Below are 16951 nucleotides of genomic sequence, written 5' to 3'. Positions count from 1 at the left end.
GCTTGCATTAGCTAAAATACTACGAGTAGGGCTACTGGTAGAGCTGCTTCCCTGCAATAAAGAAGATGTCTAGTTTTTTTCTAAGCGGATGCATTTGTATAAATCTGGGTCAGTGCAGCAGAATTGACATTTATGTCCTCATTTTCCCTCAGCAACGTTTAAACTTGCTCGCTTAATAAATAATTTGTTATTATCACGCTGGGACGACACAGAACACCAGCAGGAAGGCAAAACTTGTGAGGACTCCATTTCCAAATCTCAGCCTTTTTTTTTTCTTCAGAAACTCACTACAAGGCAAATTCAGCCCTTTTGTTTGTTGTCAGCACATTTTTGGTCACCACATAACAGGTGGAGATCAGAAGAACAGATGTGTAATTGTACTACACCAGATTTAGAGTCTGAATTAGAGTCAAATATTGTTAGCAAAAGTACTGCCAGCACAGTGTTGCATTCGCACCCCCCATCAGATGCATTGGACACAAATCTGAGGTCAAACTGGATCAAGCAGAATTTTTAAATATAACGGGACAAAAATCATAAAAATAGATTTAGAATATCTAAGTAATTTCTTGTAAAATATACTGTGCCATGGCTCTCATCCCCCATTTTAACAGTTCTAAAGCACAGGACCAGGATGGTTTTCACATTACTGCTGGTTTCACTCAGAGAGACCATATGTTTCCACCTCAGGCGAGCGCTACAAATGCTGCACTCAGCAGTTTTTGTAAGTGTGCAGGGCACAGGCTATTACTGTAAACAGAACTCAGCACAGACCAGGTCTGCAGACTGAGACTGCTCTGAGCAGTGAGCGAGAGGGCAAAATTAAATGTTTATAGTGTGGGGGGGGGGGGGAAACATGACTTAAACTTAAAGCTTGATGATGTGAAATTTAAAAGGACTCGTTTGTCACGTTCACATAAGACTCCTGCAATCAGGAGAACGACGCATCCCTAAACTCTGTTTTTGAGGACAGTGTCCTGTTTGCGACACGTGTCCTACGAGAAAAACCTGACAGAATGTCTCTTCTCTGAGTACAAAACCAGCAAAACGAGTTGCTCATGGGCTGTGGCGTTTGACCACAACACTGAGCTGTTTTAGACTCGACGGCTGTTTGGAAGCCCGATCCACAGCAGCGCGTGACTAACCAAGTCATTGGAGGAGTGGGGGAAGGGTGAAGAGAGGGATACTGGAAAAATGGGACAGAAGGTCTGACCATTTCCCCAGTGGGCGACTTTAGGCCAGGGGGAGAGAGAAACAGTGATTACCTATAGGAATGTAAAAAAAAAAAAAAAAAAAAAAAAAACAAGCAGAGGGTTTGTGCTTTGTCATATTTACTGCACACACCCTGTTATTTATACCTGCTAAACTTTCTCACAATTGGAACCACAAATTCAATGCATGATTGATACGTTTTTTTGGTGGTATAAATTAATGAATTTAAAAATTTTCTCAATTTACAAGATTCACAATTTGATTTAGATCTAGATTTTCAGTGGGCTATTCTAAAGGTGCATTCACACCAAACGCAAACTAGACGTTTGGATGGAGTGATATACATGTTATCCCAATATAAAGGTGCGTTCAGGAGCAAAGTAAAGGTCCGCAATGCAGACGAGGCGGTTGGAACGCTGCGAATGGCACAAAGCGGGCGAACAAATCAAAACTGCAAACGGCGCAGTAGTGCGTATAGAGTGAAGACGAATTGCGGATAGAGTATAGGGAAATTTCCCTTGAGTTCAAAAGTCTGATCTCTTATGTCAATTCATTTGAAGTTTGGGTGCTCCTCGTCCATTTATTCAAGCACAAAAACGTTTCTTTTGTGTTGCATGTTTAGACAGTACAATTAGGCTACATTTTTATACAGCAATGACAAGTTTACCGACTGTCGTTTGTGTCTCAGAGGAAGATCCGTCCCCCGTCCCGACACGGGACATCCGCTCCTTGTGCAGGGTTCTGGAAAAATGGAAGTACTGCTGGAAGCGACCGTCATCCATACGCAGCTACAGGTGGCGGCACTCGCCGAACCGGTTGAGTCTTTGGAGACACTGGTAAACCTAGGGGAACCATTGTACGGCTTTCCACATTAAATACAGCGCCGTGACTTGCTCAGTAAAATCCATCTCTGCCGCTGTGAGTTGAACAGAACGGAGGGACACCGGCAGGCGGATAGACGCTCGTCCTATTTGATGACTCGGTGAAGTGGGCTGGAGGAAATGGCTGCGTTGTCAGCATGGATTGTTTGCGAGGTCAAGCGACCAACAGCAGGCAATCCAGGCGGGTAAAAAAAATAAAAAATAAAAATCACCTGGAACGTGGTTGGTGTGAACGCACCTTAACACACCTGAATCCTTTGATCTAATCCAATTAAACCAGGGGTGTCAAACTCATTTTGGTTGAGGGGCCGCATACAGCTTAATCTGATCTCAATAGGGCCACACGAGTAAATTCATTGCAAGATTAAACAGAACTAATAAATGTGGACTTGTTGTTAAGTTTTATATTATGTTAATTTCACTTTTACACAATATATTATGAATAATCTCAGCGTTTTTAAGAAAAGTATGTGCAATTTCAACAATACTTTTACTCAGTTAAACATTTACTTGTGCATTATGCATAAGAACTGATCATAGTGATTATACAATGTTGAAAAACATTTATTCACATTTTTTGGAACTTATAAACACTGTCCTGCATGATAAAATGCATCAAACAGATAAAAATTAAGAAACGATTTGAATTTTTCCACACCTGAAGCTTAATCTGTTAATTAAAACAGTTTAGTTTGTGATGATCAGTCATGAAATACTAATAAACTATGTTGACCGTTGTAGCTGTATTGGCATATTCTTTATTTTAGTTAAGCGTGTGAGTACTTTTTTAAAGGTACACACATCTCTGCAAAGCTAAAAACGTACCTGCTGGCAGCCTCTGCGGGGACATGGCGGCAGCCAGTCAGTTTTTATTGAATAAGCTTTGTTGGCCAGCCTTGATGGACCTCCTCGCCGACTGGGTAATGCTTTCAGGCGCGGGGCAAGGCCAGAGTAAATGGCAGCGGCCCAGCAAGCTCTTCACGTCCAAGTAGCAGCTGTCCGTTACGGCGATACAAAAGCTTCACACAAGACGACGGGGGCAGATTAGCGGAGGGGAAATTAAAAAAGGTGGAGAAGCGGCTGCAACTTTTCCACATTACGATGGGTATTCAGCGGATAATATCGCTATGGAGATCAGTCCCAGAGTCATGAAGCTCCTTCTACAAACAGTCCTGCAGCAGATGGTACGGTCCCGGCACGGTTCGGAACTCAGTAATAATGGAGTTCATCTGGGATTGCAGGAACAGCGAGAACTGCAATTGCAGGGAAATGAATCCAAAGAGCTGCAGCAGGTTCTTCAAGAATTCACCGCGCAACAGCCTTGGAAAAAAAACAACCGAGGAGAGTCGTTCCTGCAATGCTCCGTCACTGTTTGAGGAAATGTTTTCAGAGTATTTGTTTGGAACATGCAAGCATGTTCTGTTCATACAGGTGTGGACGCCGTGCTTCATCTGGCCTCCTAAAACTGGCAGATATTACTCTGGTTTTTTAGGCCACTGCCTTCCCTTGACAATTATTGGCACTGCTAAAACCTTTTACACATTTCATCCTTTTACAACCACAGGCATCATTGTTCAAGTGTTTCATTTACATTTCTTCTGAATAAAAATAACCAAAAAATGTTTTATTTGCATTCAGCCTCTTTTCACTGACCCCCTGAATAAAAAATTAAAAAAAATACCCTTTTTGTCCAGCCTCTGTTTTATTTCAGAAACCTGAACACTGACTTTATCTGAGGCGGGTGAGTTCTGCAGCGCTGTAGATGTTGTATGGGGTCTTTTGAGGATAGATTTGATGTTGTTGAAACGACCTTGGAGTAATTTTGGTATGCCCGTAGGGAAGTTTCACCAATGTTCAAAGTATTTCTTACATGGGAAACACTGCAGTTCACTGGAGTCAATGCCTTTTGAAAGTCTTTACAGTCGTTTTCTCATCATTCCTTGAATTCGCTTAGATCGGGGCATCTTGTATTTTAGGTTATTTAGCCTACTTCGTGTTGTCAGACAAGTTCTATTTAAGTGATTTCTTGATCCTAAAAGTCTGGCAGTAATCGGGCTTGGATGTGTTGAATAAAACTGAATGCAAAAATATTCCTTGTTCACAAGGAGCTCATGATCTAGTTTTTTCACACAGGGTCTGGTTGGTTTGCGTAGCTGTTTTCCTTAATGAATAAAATCATTATTTGAGAACAGAGAGGGAGCAAAAACAGAAGAAATCTATCTCAAAGGTTTTTTGTTCTTGTGGAGACCCCATTTGATGCTCGCCTAACGCCACACGAGCTGCCATTCTGATGACATCTCTTTGTTTCTACCTTGTTTCTGTGGGTTTTGGGAACAACATTAAGGCATCCCAGTCTCCTGTGGAATCCGTCTGATCTCCTTCGTGGCCAACAATCTATCCTTTCACCCCAAACACGCTGATCTCCTGCTCCCTGCTTATCTGTCTTTACAGATTAATTCAACCCCCCCTTCCCTTCTTCAACTTTCTTTTTTCCCGCGATCCCTGCTCCCCTTCTTCCCTTCCACCTGACGCATGGATCCCACTGAATCCGGCCAACTGCTCAACGTCCATCACTCCGGGGCAAGCAAACCTCCTCGCTTCCCCGCCAACAACAACCACTGAAGTCTCCAACACAAGCTTTTTCTCTGGCCCGACTGCCTGGATCAGGGGAGGTATGGAACGGCGGCGAGTAGGAGGAGGACGGAGTGGCGGCCTGCAGGTTGGTAGGGGGCTCACTAAACTGCAGACCTGACCCGTGGAGGTGTTAGAGGGGACCTGGACGGCAGCGTACACACCCACACTCACAGGCTGCCCATGCAAACACCCACGCAAAGACAGCGTGCTTCAGAGTCATTAAAAAGAACTGAGCCTATAGGGGATAAAAAAAAAAAAAAAGAAGTGAAATCAGTTACACATCAAAGCAATCAGCCACGCTAGCTTACGGGGTATAAAGTTAAAACCCAGACTGTAGCAGAACTGGGTTACGGGAAGAACCTGATTAAAAATACATCACAAGCCGTCTGCGCTGCCGAGACGGCAAACAGGCGGAGAGCTCTGCCGGCAACAACAATGGCCTACATGTGCTGAAGCGAGCGGAGAGCCACGGAGCCACAGCGATAAGAGAAGGCGTCAGAAACGATACCGTTCATCTCCCATCACCTTGTCACTCCCTTCTGTCCTCAGAGCAGCCTGCTGTCTCACTTTCTCTCAGCCGCTCCATAACCCTCTGCAGGACCAGGCACTGCAGTCCCTCCCTCCTCCGTCTTTGTCTTCCTCCTTCTCCGTATTTTCACATCTGTTTTTCGATTTTTACAAGCAGCCTCTTCACTCCATCTAACTACATTGTTTTAAATCAGTCCTCCAGAAAAAGCAGCCAAAGGTCTCTGCTTTCTCAAAGTCTCGCAGTAAGAGGAGTCTTCCTGGTGCTCACCACCTTGAGACGAAGGCCTTGAACATTCAGCATATAAGCTACACTACCAGTCAAAGGTTTGGACTCACCTTTGTCATGCAATGGCTTTTCCTTATTGTTATGGCTTTCTACATCGCAGACACACAGCGGAGACATCAAAACTATGACTCAAAAGTGTATAGAATTATGTATCAAACACAAAATTCTGAAATAACTCAAACCATATTGTATGTTTCAGCTTTTCCTAATCCCCCCCCCCTCTTTGTTTTGATTACTGCTTTGCTCACTGTTGGCCTTTCCTGGATGAGCTTCAGGACGTTAGTCACCTGAAATGCTTTTCCAGCTGTCTTGAAGGAATTCCCAGAGGCAGTAATAATAAAAAATAAAGACAAACCATTGAAAGAGAAGGTGAGTCCAAACCTTTGGCTGGCAGTGTGCATATAAGCGTTAAATCCAATGTGACAGCTATAAGGTCATTTTTGCTGTAGCTGCATTTAACAAAATCATTCCAATCTAATTAACAAGGTTTGTTGTCGAGAAAACGCAACGGCAAAATCACTGCAGGAACAGAAACAAGCCGACAGCGTCACAGGTCCATCACAGGTCCATCACTGTACTTAACACTGTGATATGAGTTATTATTGTTATGAGTCTTAGCCTTATATTCATCTTTTAAGTTGTACAAGACCCACCTGAAGTGTTTGTTGCTGAAATGTTCAATCATGGTTTCATCTGACAACACAAATGTTTCCGGGTTAAAGTCCCATCAGACAGAGATCCTACACATTCTAATGTAAACGTTACGGACTTTTCTCCGAGTCCAAAGAGCAGAGTGCTTGGTTCAGTTTAGGCCCCTTTTTTAAAGTGTAAAAGTTCACAATCAATGTGCTGCAGATATTTGTATTAAGGTCCAGCTGGAAGAGAAGGAAGGACAAAAAGAAGTAATCAAGGAACAAAAAAAAAAAAAAAAAAAACAAGCAAAGAAATGAAGAAATAAGGGCAAGACGAAGGAGAGACAATATACGGAAGAATGAAGGAATGAAAAAGGAAAGAAAACACAAAAGAAGGAAAAAGGGAGAAAAGAAGGGAAGCAACAATGGGAGGTCAAGAGGAAGGAAGGAAGGAAAAATGAGAAGGAGGAATGCAAAAAAGAAAACTGAAGATGAAAGTAAGGATTGATATATGGAGAGAATTAGGTAAAGAAAAAAGAAAAGGGACCAAAGAAGGTCAAAAAGAAAGGAATGAAGGAAAAGAAAGAAAGAAAAAACTCAATGAAGGAAGAGAACAAAGGAACGACGAGGAGGGAGGGAAGGCAAGATAAAAGGAAGAAAGTGTGGATGGCTAAAATATTTACTGACAATAATAGGGAATAAAGTCTGGAAATACAAACATTTCACCATACTTCTTCAGACCTGGAAAATGATTATTAGAATAATACGCTGCAATGCGGTCAGGAAAAGCAGAGTTTAAGCTCCTCACGATTATGACTGTGGCTCTTTCCTCCCAAAAAAAAAAACCAGACGGCTTACAGAAAGCACTGAGGATGCATACAGATAAATGCACTCAAATCAACCAGAGGCTATTCCTACATTTCCCTGAGTGAGATTATGCTAATGCGACGAAATTATATTTTATGACCTTTTTAAACGTCTTCATCAAAGTGCAAATAAGCACGGAGGCTGCTCCACATGTGAACAGGAACTGGGGAAATAATAATTGCTAAGAATCACTTATTGACAGCTCTAAAAGCAAACCCACCATCCTGACATGGTGAAGTCACGGTACAGCATCCTCTTTCCCACCTCCTTCCTCTGCACTCTCCTCGGGAACTCCAGATGTGTAAACTCGTTCCCCAACAAGTGCGGCTGCATGTACGCCTTAAGAAATGACAGGAGAGAAAAAGGTTTAAGGAGTAGAAGACATTTTCTGGGCCCAGGATAACAATCCCACAGTCTATTAAACTGATTCTATTAAAAACAAAATCACTGGCATTCTCTCGAACATGATCACTGTACATGATCCTGATCAGATGTCCAAACTGCATCAACTGACTTCTTTCGATGCAGAGAAGCAGCAGCTCTACTCTGGGCTCCCCTCGGATAACTGAGCTACTCGCCCTGTCTCTAAGGCCGCACCCCGCCACCTTCTGGAGGAAACTCATTTCGATCATGATCCATACCCATTTACCATAGCAGAGAGTCCGAACATCAGCCCCGTTTACACTACCCTTTTTTAACCGTGCCGAGAACGTTCCTAGCTCGGTAACTGAGATAACTAACGAGTGTAAATAGAACGCAACTGATCTGAACCGAGCCAGACACAACCGGACCGCGCTAAATCTAGTACTAGTTCAATATAGGGCTCGGCCTGGTTTTTCAGTGGCTCGGTTCTCTGCACTGCAAAAATGGAACTAAAAGTAAGTAAAATTTTCTTGAAATTAGTGTCCTTTTCCTTGATTTGAGCAGCTAAATAAGACTATTTGCCAATGGAATAAGAGTTTTGCACTTAAAATAAGAACATTTCATCTCCATCATCTTATTTCAAGTGCCGGATATCTAATTATGTCATCTTAGGGGTACAATTACTCATTCCATTGGCAAATAGTCTTATATAGCTGCTCAAATCAAGGGAAAATATACTAATTTTAAGAAAACTTTACTTACTTTTAGTTCCCTTTTTGCAGTGTGATAACAAAGAGCGCATAAGCAGACCGCATCATCTCCTTACAATCAGAAATTTCAGACATTCATAATAATACTAGCTTCCCTACCGTGCCACACGGTTTCCTGTGATGATTCTGCTTAGCAGTGTGATGAACCTCAGCGTCTGTCGTTGTTTCCTGCATCTGTAAGCCCTGATTAGACATTCGTTTGTCTTATCCACGTCCCAAAAGTCGACTCTAGCAAGTAAATTCACCAAAGGTTGCCTTCTTCGCCTGACTCTCCGCAAACAACGAGATATCACAATTATAACAAAACATAACTTCCTGAATGTTACGACGTCGCCATTTTGATTTGCTTGATTCTATCCTTCAATCCCAGAGAGCAGTAGTACCGTAGATCGTCACTAGGAGGCGAGGAGCCATGCTAGCGTGATGTGTAAACAGTCGTAAGAACCAAGCTCGGCATGGTTAACTGATCCGAGCTCGGTCTGAGCTCGGCATGGATCGGTTACAAAAGGGTAGAGTAAATGGGGCTATAGATGGATCGCTGAATTGAGAGCTTTGCTTTTTGTCTCAGCTTATTTGTCACCACAAGAATAAAGAGCTCGTAAATTGGATGGCAGGCGAGGGCAGGGGCATTGGCCTTTCTAATCCCTGGTGGCATGTCTGGTGAGGGGGGCCAGACCATGGAGAGGGGGGCTGGACCCTCTCCTACTCTAGAGTTGCTCAGGGAGAGAGGCGATGGGCAGGAGTGGGTATACTCACAAGACCCTGGCTGACTGCCTTGATTTATGGGGTTTCCCCCGGTGAGAGTCACCTCTTTAGCTTGCAAGAGGGAAATTTCTGACTGCTGTCTGTTCTTATGCACCAAACAGCAGTTCAGATTACTCAGCCTTCATGGAGTCCCTGAATGCTGTTGTTAAAGGGTGCCATCTGGCCAACCACGGCGGTACCCGGAGGGTGTGATCGGGAGGAATGGCCTCCCTCATCTGAACCAGAGCAGTGCTGTGTTGTTGTTGTTGTCCATAATGAACAACATGTTTGAGCACAAGGTGGTCCATAAGTGTACCTGGTACCGGGCCTCCTTGGGCCACAGGTTGATGTTATCAGACCTGCAACATTACATCTTAGAAACTCAGGTGAAGGGCGGGGCAGAGCTGTCAACCAATCACCACCTGGTAGGGAGTAGGATCCAGTGGCAGAGGAGGCTGCCAGACAGACCAGGTAAACCCAAACAAGTGGTGAGGTTGAGCTAGGAGAATCTGACCAAGGAACCTGTCCAAGTGATCTTCAAGTCACCCCTCTGGAAGCATTTCTTTCATAACCCGAGCTTTGGGGGCATGGAGTGGGGTCAACCCCATTGCGGAAGTGGCTTCCAGGAGCTGTGGCTGTCGCCTGTCACCATGCAAACCAGAGGACCTGCTGGTGGACGGCAGCGTTGATGGAAGCATTCAAGTCAAAATGAGGCCTTTAGGGATTGGTTGTGAGGTATTTTGTAGGGGTGGAGCTACAGGAGTGTGGGGTATCCGGGTGGATTTAAAGGGCCATCCAATCGTATGACCAGAGCAAGCGCTGTGCCCTCCTTGTTGGCACAAAGTAGAACTTGTTCAAGTCGTAGTTTTGGAGAAGGAGGGTGTCTGGTTTGAGAACCTCAGGATCTCATCTTTGTTTTTTTGGTGGATGCTATGGTTCTGTTGACTTCTTCAGACTATGACCTCCAGCGTGTACTGGGGCGGTTTGCTGCTGAGTGTGAAGCAGCCGGGGTGAGAGTCAGCGCCTGGACGTCTGAGGCCATGGTCCTCTGAGTAGATCTGCTTAGCTGTGTTTCTCTCCTTCTCTCCACTCACTAAAGGAGCTACTATTAACCTTTTGCTTCCCTCCCACATAGAAAGAGCTCCTGGGTCAGTGTTTCCGTTTGTCGCTGTGTTTGCTCTGTCCTGTCAGACCCTCGGTCGGTCGTGGCCGAAGGCTGCTCACTCTGAGCCTGGTATTGATGGAGGGTGGTTCTATGCTGCAAGTCAATGACTCCATGCAATCTGCTGGGTTTCCTCAGATTTAAAAATAACTTTTTTCTAACTTGAATAATAAACTGAACTTGGCTGCATTGTTTGATTAATTGGATCATTTTGTATTGCAGGTAATTGACTTGGAATCCATCTGTATGATTGTAAAGTCCCACGAGACGACGTGCGCTGTGAATTGGGACTATACAAACAAACTGAACTAAAGTGAAACTGTGTAGAAAGCCTCTCCAATAGACGTTGAGGTTAGCTCTGCTCACATCTGAGAGCTGCGCTTGCTAAAAAGTAGCTTAGCTTGGCTCCGTCTTACCAGAAACTGCAGCCGCCGTCGCTCTGACTCTGGCGTGAACTCTGCTGACATGGGAACGACTTCCCCAGCTCGTATAATGATAGCTCTGAGGGAGAGAGGCAGACGCAGCTCTGTTTAATTAGGCCGAGGCACGGCTGGATGAAGTGCAGGCGACAACAAAACACACGGCGGGTCACACCTGCTGTCCCCTGCGTTCCCGACGTACAGCTTCCCTTGCAAACAGGCAACCATGAGAGCAGTGCAGCCGCCCGAGATGTTGAAGGACGCCTTCTCCTTCTCGATCTGCATATCCTGAGACATGATTAAACACACAGGATGTCAGCCAACAGTCCAAACCCATCACTTGAACAAGTTTATTTCACCTTTTCCCCCCGATAATAGAGAGAACTAAGAATTTCAGCTGCAGAATTACGCAGCCAAGCGATCGCTTTGTCAGCATTTGTGACAAATTTCCTAATTTTCCAGACTCAAATTTCCAGATTTCACACTGAAGGATGTTATAAAACTCTTATTCAGTTCTGAACTTTTCCAGAGTGTGTTGGAACCCAGTTTGTGCTTTACACCTGCAGTGACGTCTTTATTAACGGGAGCAGAACGAGTTAATTCGTCAGAAGCGCTCTCATTCTGGGAGCAACAGAGTAAAGGGAAACCAAAAGAGACTGAAGGGAAAGTTTACGGGCACCGCCAGTTGCTCCAGCAGCTAATTAGCCCAGATTAATATGGTGCTAATTAACCCGAAAATTATTTTGAAGAAATCCATGCGATCAGTCCATTAATTAGACGAGCAAATTGCCCTGTCATTCAGTTAATCAAAGCACCAACATATATCTGAGCCCAGCTGCCTTTCCAGCTTTTTCAACCCTTTCACGCAATGCCAGTCGTCTCTTGATGCCTTGATTGTTTGAAACAACAGAAGCAGGAAGATGTCCCAGGAATATAAATCGGGGCTTTTCTTTCCCGTCTCCCTGCCACAATCAGCAGACTGAGTGGGACGGTAAACGCTCTGGAACAAATTCGCCGGCGCTGACGCGTCTTCCCAGGAGAGGGGCTGAGCCCGGCCCAAAGCGCGTTGCTGTAAACGAAACGCTTCTCTGGGTCGGCGTGGATGGAAGCGGTCCGAGCGTGACTGGGTGCATTTCTGTCCATCTGCACAAACACTTCTGCTGGGGGTACAGGTTGGAAGGAGGCGGTGGGGGGTGGGGGGATCGGGTGGGAGGCGGCGAATAATAAATGCACGCCACAGCCTGGATGAGTTATGAATCCACAGTGAGCCGTACATATTTATCCCCGCTGTATCCCGGTGCCTCGTGCTGCAGGCGAGGCTTTAATAATGAAACTGCCTGCACAAACATCTACACCTTCCCCCTCGCAGGTTCAGCCAGGAACAACCTGACAGCGGACATAAATAACCGGAGGGCAGTGACAGATAGAGAGTTGTGCAAGTCCTAAGCACGCATCGCCCTGCTGCCAGTCCGCTGGTAGACACATGGCTAGACGTCTTTATTATTTCTGAGGAAAAAAATGTGGAAAAATCTCACAAATGGCCCGTGCATCGGTCACGTATGACATGTCGACGCGGTCAGGACGCACATATAATTAAACACTTCATTCTGCTTGAAGGGTCAAGTCGACCCTGTGAAAAATAAATTGGGCAAAATATGATAATATCGAGAAACATGATACTTTTATTCTATATAGTAAAGTTAAAACACAAAACAGACTTTTCAACCGCTCTATGCTAGAAACAGCATATAGAGCAGCTACAGCTATTCCCCTTAACGTTGCACTTTAACACAAGCCATGCAGGGGGAGTGGCAGACGTGAGAAAGAGGCTGATCTTCTCAGCTGACTCCAAAATTCAACTTTCTGGCCAAGTAATGCTGTGACTAAAGAAAAACCTAACGCTGCACATCACATTGAACACATCATGCCTGCTGTTAAGCACGGCGGTGGCAGCATCATACTGTGAAGATGCTTCTCTTCTGCCTGTTTTTTTTTTATCTACCAGCTCATAACCTGCCTCTGTCACGTCGTGTTGATGACAAGATGAGCAGCGATTTCAACAACACAGAAGACATCAAGAAGAAAAACATGTGAAACTTAAAAAATACAAAGAAATCAATTAGGAAAAACTGAAATCAGCGTTGGCTTTGAGGCGGGTTGAGGTGTTACGCAACGAGAAGCGCGACAGTTCAGGCTAAAGAACATTGCTGAGCTAACGAGCCTTTACCTGCAGCAGCAAGAGCAGCTTGGCTTGTGGTTGTGTTTTCGTCGTCGCTTGTAACAGAGCGACGACGAATCTGATTGGTTTATTTGGCCCGTCTATCACCAACATAGGCCAATCAGCTAACCAGTATTTTCGCCCCTTCCCTAAATTACTTCAACGGAAGGTTTCCAGATGGATATGCGGAGCAAATCTATCTGGCGGAGTCAGGTAAGGGGGTGGGGTGGGGGGGGGAATTTACGCTAATAATTTTTTTTGAATGGACTTACACACTACTTTTTTATCTCTGCTTTATTTAAAATAGCCACAATCCTGGCTGCGATGCATCACTGTCACATGACCGGACAAAAAATACACGATCAACCACCTCCCCTCCCTCTCTTTAAACACAGGCACAAAGGGTAACTAGATGGAAATAAACATTGGTTGTTAATATCAGCCCAGTTTTACTTATCGGATCGATACGATATGTTAAAAAATGACTAACGTTGGCCGATTCTCATGTCAATGCCGACATATTGTTCATAGCCGATCTAAGCCGTCTGTGCAGAGGAGCACAGACCAAGGAACAACTACGATCCTGCGTAGAACCTTTAGTCCCTTTCTGATGTTCCCCCTAAGCTTGAAGAGCATAAAAAACGCTCCGCCAAAGCCTTCAGAAATAAATTTTGAAATTAATAAATTAGTTATTGGCACCAACCAGTCAGCCGGTGATTGATGTTGGCCAGTTTTCTCTTGATTGGCTCTGACTGGGAACCAGCAGCTCAAATGCTGAAAAATCTTTTTTTTTTTCCCTCTTGTTCATTAAATGCAACAAACCGGGTTTTTACATGTACTCTGGGTTGAGTTTAATAAAAATCAGATAAGGATTAGGCACATAAGGTTTGATGCATAAGTATTTTGTGGTATATTTTTTGTTACATGACAGATTTAGAATATTACCTAAAATCTGTATGGGCCAGCAAAAACCCTGATCAGTGCATTTCTATGTACATATAAAGTTTTAAAATAATTCAATCCCGAGCTGATCGTATATTTCATAGCTAGTTGATTCAAAATAAAGGTGGAATCTTGTGTCCTCAAAGCAACATTTAAACTATCTTACACAAGTCTGGAAGCCTATGCTGTTCTTTTTTCCTTGTCAGTAAAGCAAAAGCTATGAGCTCTAAAAGCAGGAAATGGAAAGAAATAAGTCATGGAACAGCGAGGGCAGAGAAGGAGGCTGTCAGTAAATGATGGAAAACCTTGACGACGGACGGTGTGGCAGGTAATTAACTGAATTAATCATTTTTCACTAATTAGTCAAAGCTGAGACAGAACACAGGCGAGGGTGAATGCCCTGAGGAAAGTCTTGTGAAAGACTGGCTAACACCAGATTATTAAAAGCTAAAATAACACCACGATCAGATCGTATCCAACCTCAACACACAATATACGCCTGTGCTTTGTATGGGAGATGGATGAACCTTTTCACGTTTTGAAACATAAACTTTATTGCATTTAACTTGGATTTTATGCGGTAGACAACGCAAAGCTGTGCATTACTTTAAAGTGGATAAAAAAAAAAATTGGTGTACATTTATGTCCAGCCCATTTCACTTTGATGCCTGACTAAATACAAATCACTCATTTGTTGTCTTCCTCTTCCATTTTACTTGTTCACATAAATTCTCCATTCAGTTCTACTAAATTTAGGCAATTCTGCTAAGGAAAACAAAAAAACATTTTAATCAGTGGCTGTGCAAAGCTGGTAGAGACATAAAAAAAATGACTGCTGCATGCCACACTTTTCAGATTTAAAATAAATAAATAAATAATTCAAATCAGATTGTACTTTTGATTCCCTGTGATGCTGTTCTACTTCGAGTTTCTAATACCAGCCTCTTACTTTCACTATTTTAAAAATATCACTCTGACTATAAAACACTATGTTGAAACAGATGAATATATCTTAAGTAAATTATAGCAGAATTATTACAAGACAAAAAAACAACACTAATCCAACAATCCAGTTTTGCATTAACTTAAAAAAAATTAGCTGTTAAGTTTAAACAAACACGGTAATTAATTATCTACAAGCAACCTTCTCTGACCTGTCGCTTTGGTAAAAGATTGTGCATTGCCACCTAGTGGGCAAGATATGGAAGCACCACATTTCTCTGTGCTTGGTGTTTTAAAGGACATGTTGAACTCCTCATGCAGCGTTTTTAACGGTGTTGTGGGGTGGGGGGGCTAAAATAAGCTAAAACATTGAAATGTGATATTTGTATTTTGACTTGTTACTCTTGAAAATGGGACCTTTCTAGCTGCGTAGGCAAAACAACATCACTTGATCGTTACGGTTTTCTCTCTGCCATCACGGCTTTTCACTTTTAACTAGTTGCTAAAAACCTGCTGTTGTCTTTCTGGGATGCAGCAGAGCAACACTTTGGTTTTACACCTCATATGTACCTTTGGACTAACGTGATAATAACATTTCCTGGAGGTCAAACACTGCGGCAGCGCGCCAATCGTTTAGTGCTTCTTTTATAGAACCACTAACCTGACAACAGCCAGCTGCATGTATCGCTCCGCCTAGCTCCACTCACATACATCTGGGACACGGCTCATTTAAAGTGATTTCCCCAACCAAATTTTTGGTCTGGCCAATCAGGACGCAGGGCGGGTGTTTCATGGATGTGACGTAGTGGAGAAGCCACCGTGAGATTCCAACAACAATGGCGGCTCGCATCGAGGAAGCAAGCGTTAGCATTGATGCTGCTATTTCTTCCGTGTTGTCCAATCTATCTGATATTGTTTCATTAAAAGAACATCAGAGAATGGCTCTGAAGGCTTTTGTTGGTGGAAACCATGTTTTCGTCCTTCTCCCGACCGGATTTGGCAAGCGGTTAGCCGCTAACGAGCGGTTAGCGGCTAACCGTTAGCGGTTAGCGCGAACCATGTTAGGAGGCCTTTAGTCCTCAACGCGGTCGGCCCGGGATGGACTCCGACCCGCGGCGCTTTGCCGCCTGTCTTCCCCCCTCTTCCTGTCAGCTCACTGTCAATAAAACGCTTGCCACTACAGTGTTTCCCGCAGGAATTTGCTTATGCGAGGCGGACCGGCTCGCGGAGCGGGGGGGGTGGACGACACGTTTTCCGCGGCCGCCTCGCCAAGATAGCGCTGCGGGAAACCCTGCACTAGAGCGGCAAACACATTAAAAAAAAAAAAAGTTGTTTTTTTTTGTCCTGCGTCGGTCTCATCAGCGTCACGGGTTAGCTTCGGTGTGAGTGGTTGAAATAGCACGTCGATAAAGATGACAGACAAGTGGCTTATCCAATCATATGCAAGGAGTTTTGATAAGGCCCAGCCTTCAGTAAAGGCAATCCCTATGGCGGTGTCCCAGATGTATGTGAGTGGAGCTAGGCGGAGCGATACATACAGCTGGCTGTTGTCAGGTTATAGAACCACTGCATTTAAAGGAAACAGACGGCAGAGAGATGAATCATGCTGCCATTGGGATTTTCCACACAAAATTAAATCTTGATATCAAGCTGCAACTGGGATAATTCAATTCTCCTTGTTCTGTCAAAACAGCTGTGACCGGTGCATATGAAATACCTCTGAACTCACCGTGAAATTATCTGACAAAATATTGGCCGGACACTTTTCAAAGGCTGCAGAAACACACTAGGCCACCATGCTTTAGGTATTTTATTTTTGCTGTAAATATGTTTTCGTCTTTCTGTACTGAAAGAAACGTGTATCTAAATACTGTGTCGAAGTACTTTGAAACCCCAAGAACTCAAACAGGAAACATGTTTGAGTTCACACGGAAATGCACAATAAAGCTTTTAATGGCCGAACATCGAAAGTCAATTGTGTAAACTGTGCTGTAATTAATCAGTTCAGTTCAACAAACGTTGGCCACATGTGCTGCAGTTTCCTTGATGTAGGTAGTAAAGTCGAAAGCACCAGATAAGGAAGGGATTGCAAGATTTTCCGGCCACCTTTTCTGATCATTAAACGCATCATAGCATTCATGGTGCTGCCAGGTCCAAAATGTCTCGAAAAGGGAAACATTAAGAGTTCCTTTCACTGGAACTAAAGGGCCAACTCCTGCAAAACAGACCAACACCGTAATCCCCTCTGCTCCAAACTTTAGACTGACAGTGTGGTGTGATCAAAAGAAAACCAGTCAATTGTAACCAGCAGTATCGTAATCTGTATTTTAACATCAAGCTCTCCAACTCAC

The 16951-nt window shown here is 43.9% G+C and overlaps 1 protein-coding gene across 1 annotated transcript in view; it reads right to left on the bottom strand.

The window, feature by feature from the left end:
- The window catches only part of ppm1h (protein phosphatase, Mg2+/Mn2+ dependent, 1H), a 43826-nt gene that overhangs the window by 10239 nt on the left and 16636 nt on the right, over positions 1 to 16951 (bottom strand). The window contains exons 4-6 of the mRNA XM_036132487.1: positions 10674 to 10786; positions 10496 to 10580; positions 7261 to 7379 (exon numbers count right to left, since the gene is read on the bottom strand). Of these exons, the coding sequence (XP_035988380.1) occupies positions 7261 to 7379; positions 10496 to 10580; positions 10674 to 10786 (317 nt within the window). The remainder of the gene's footprint in view (positions 1 to 7260; positions 7380 to 10495; positions 10581 to 10673; positions 10787 to 16951) is intronic.

Source organism: Fundulus heteroclitus, unplaced genomic scaffold (genome assembly GCF_011125445.2).
Source record: "Fundulus heteroclitus isolate FHET01 unplaced genomic scaffold, MU-UCD_Fhet_4.1 scaffold_52, whole genome shotgun sequence".
Lineage (NCBI taxonomy): Eukaryota > Metazoa > Chordata > Actinopteri > Cyprinodontiformes > Fundulidae > Fundulus > Fundulus heteroclitus.
Note: the sequence above shows the minus strand (reverse complement) of the source record. Positions and strands in the feature narration are given on the sequence as shown.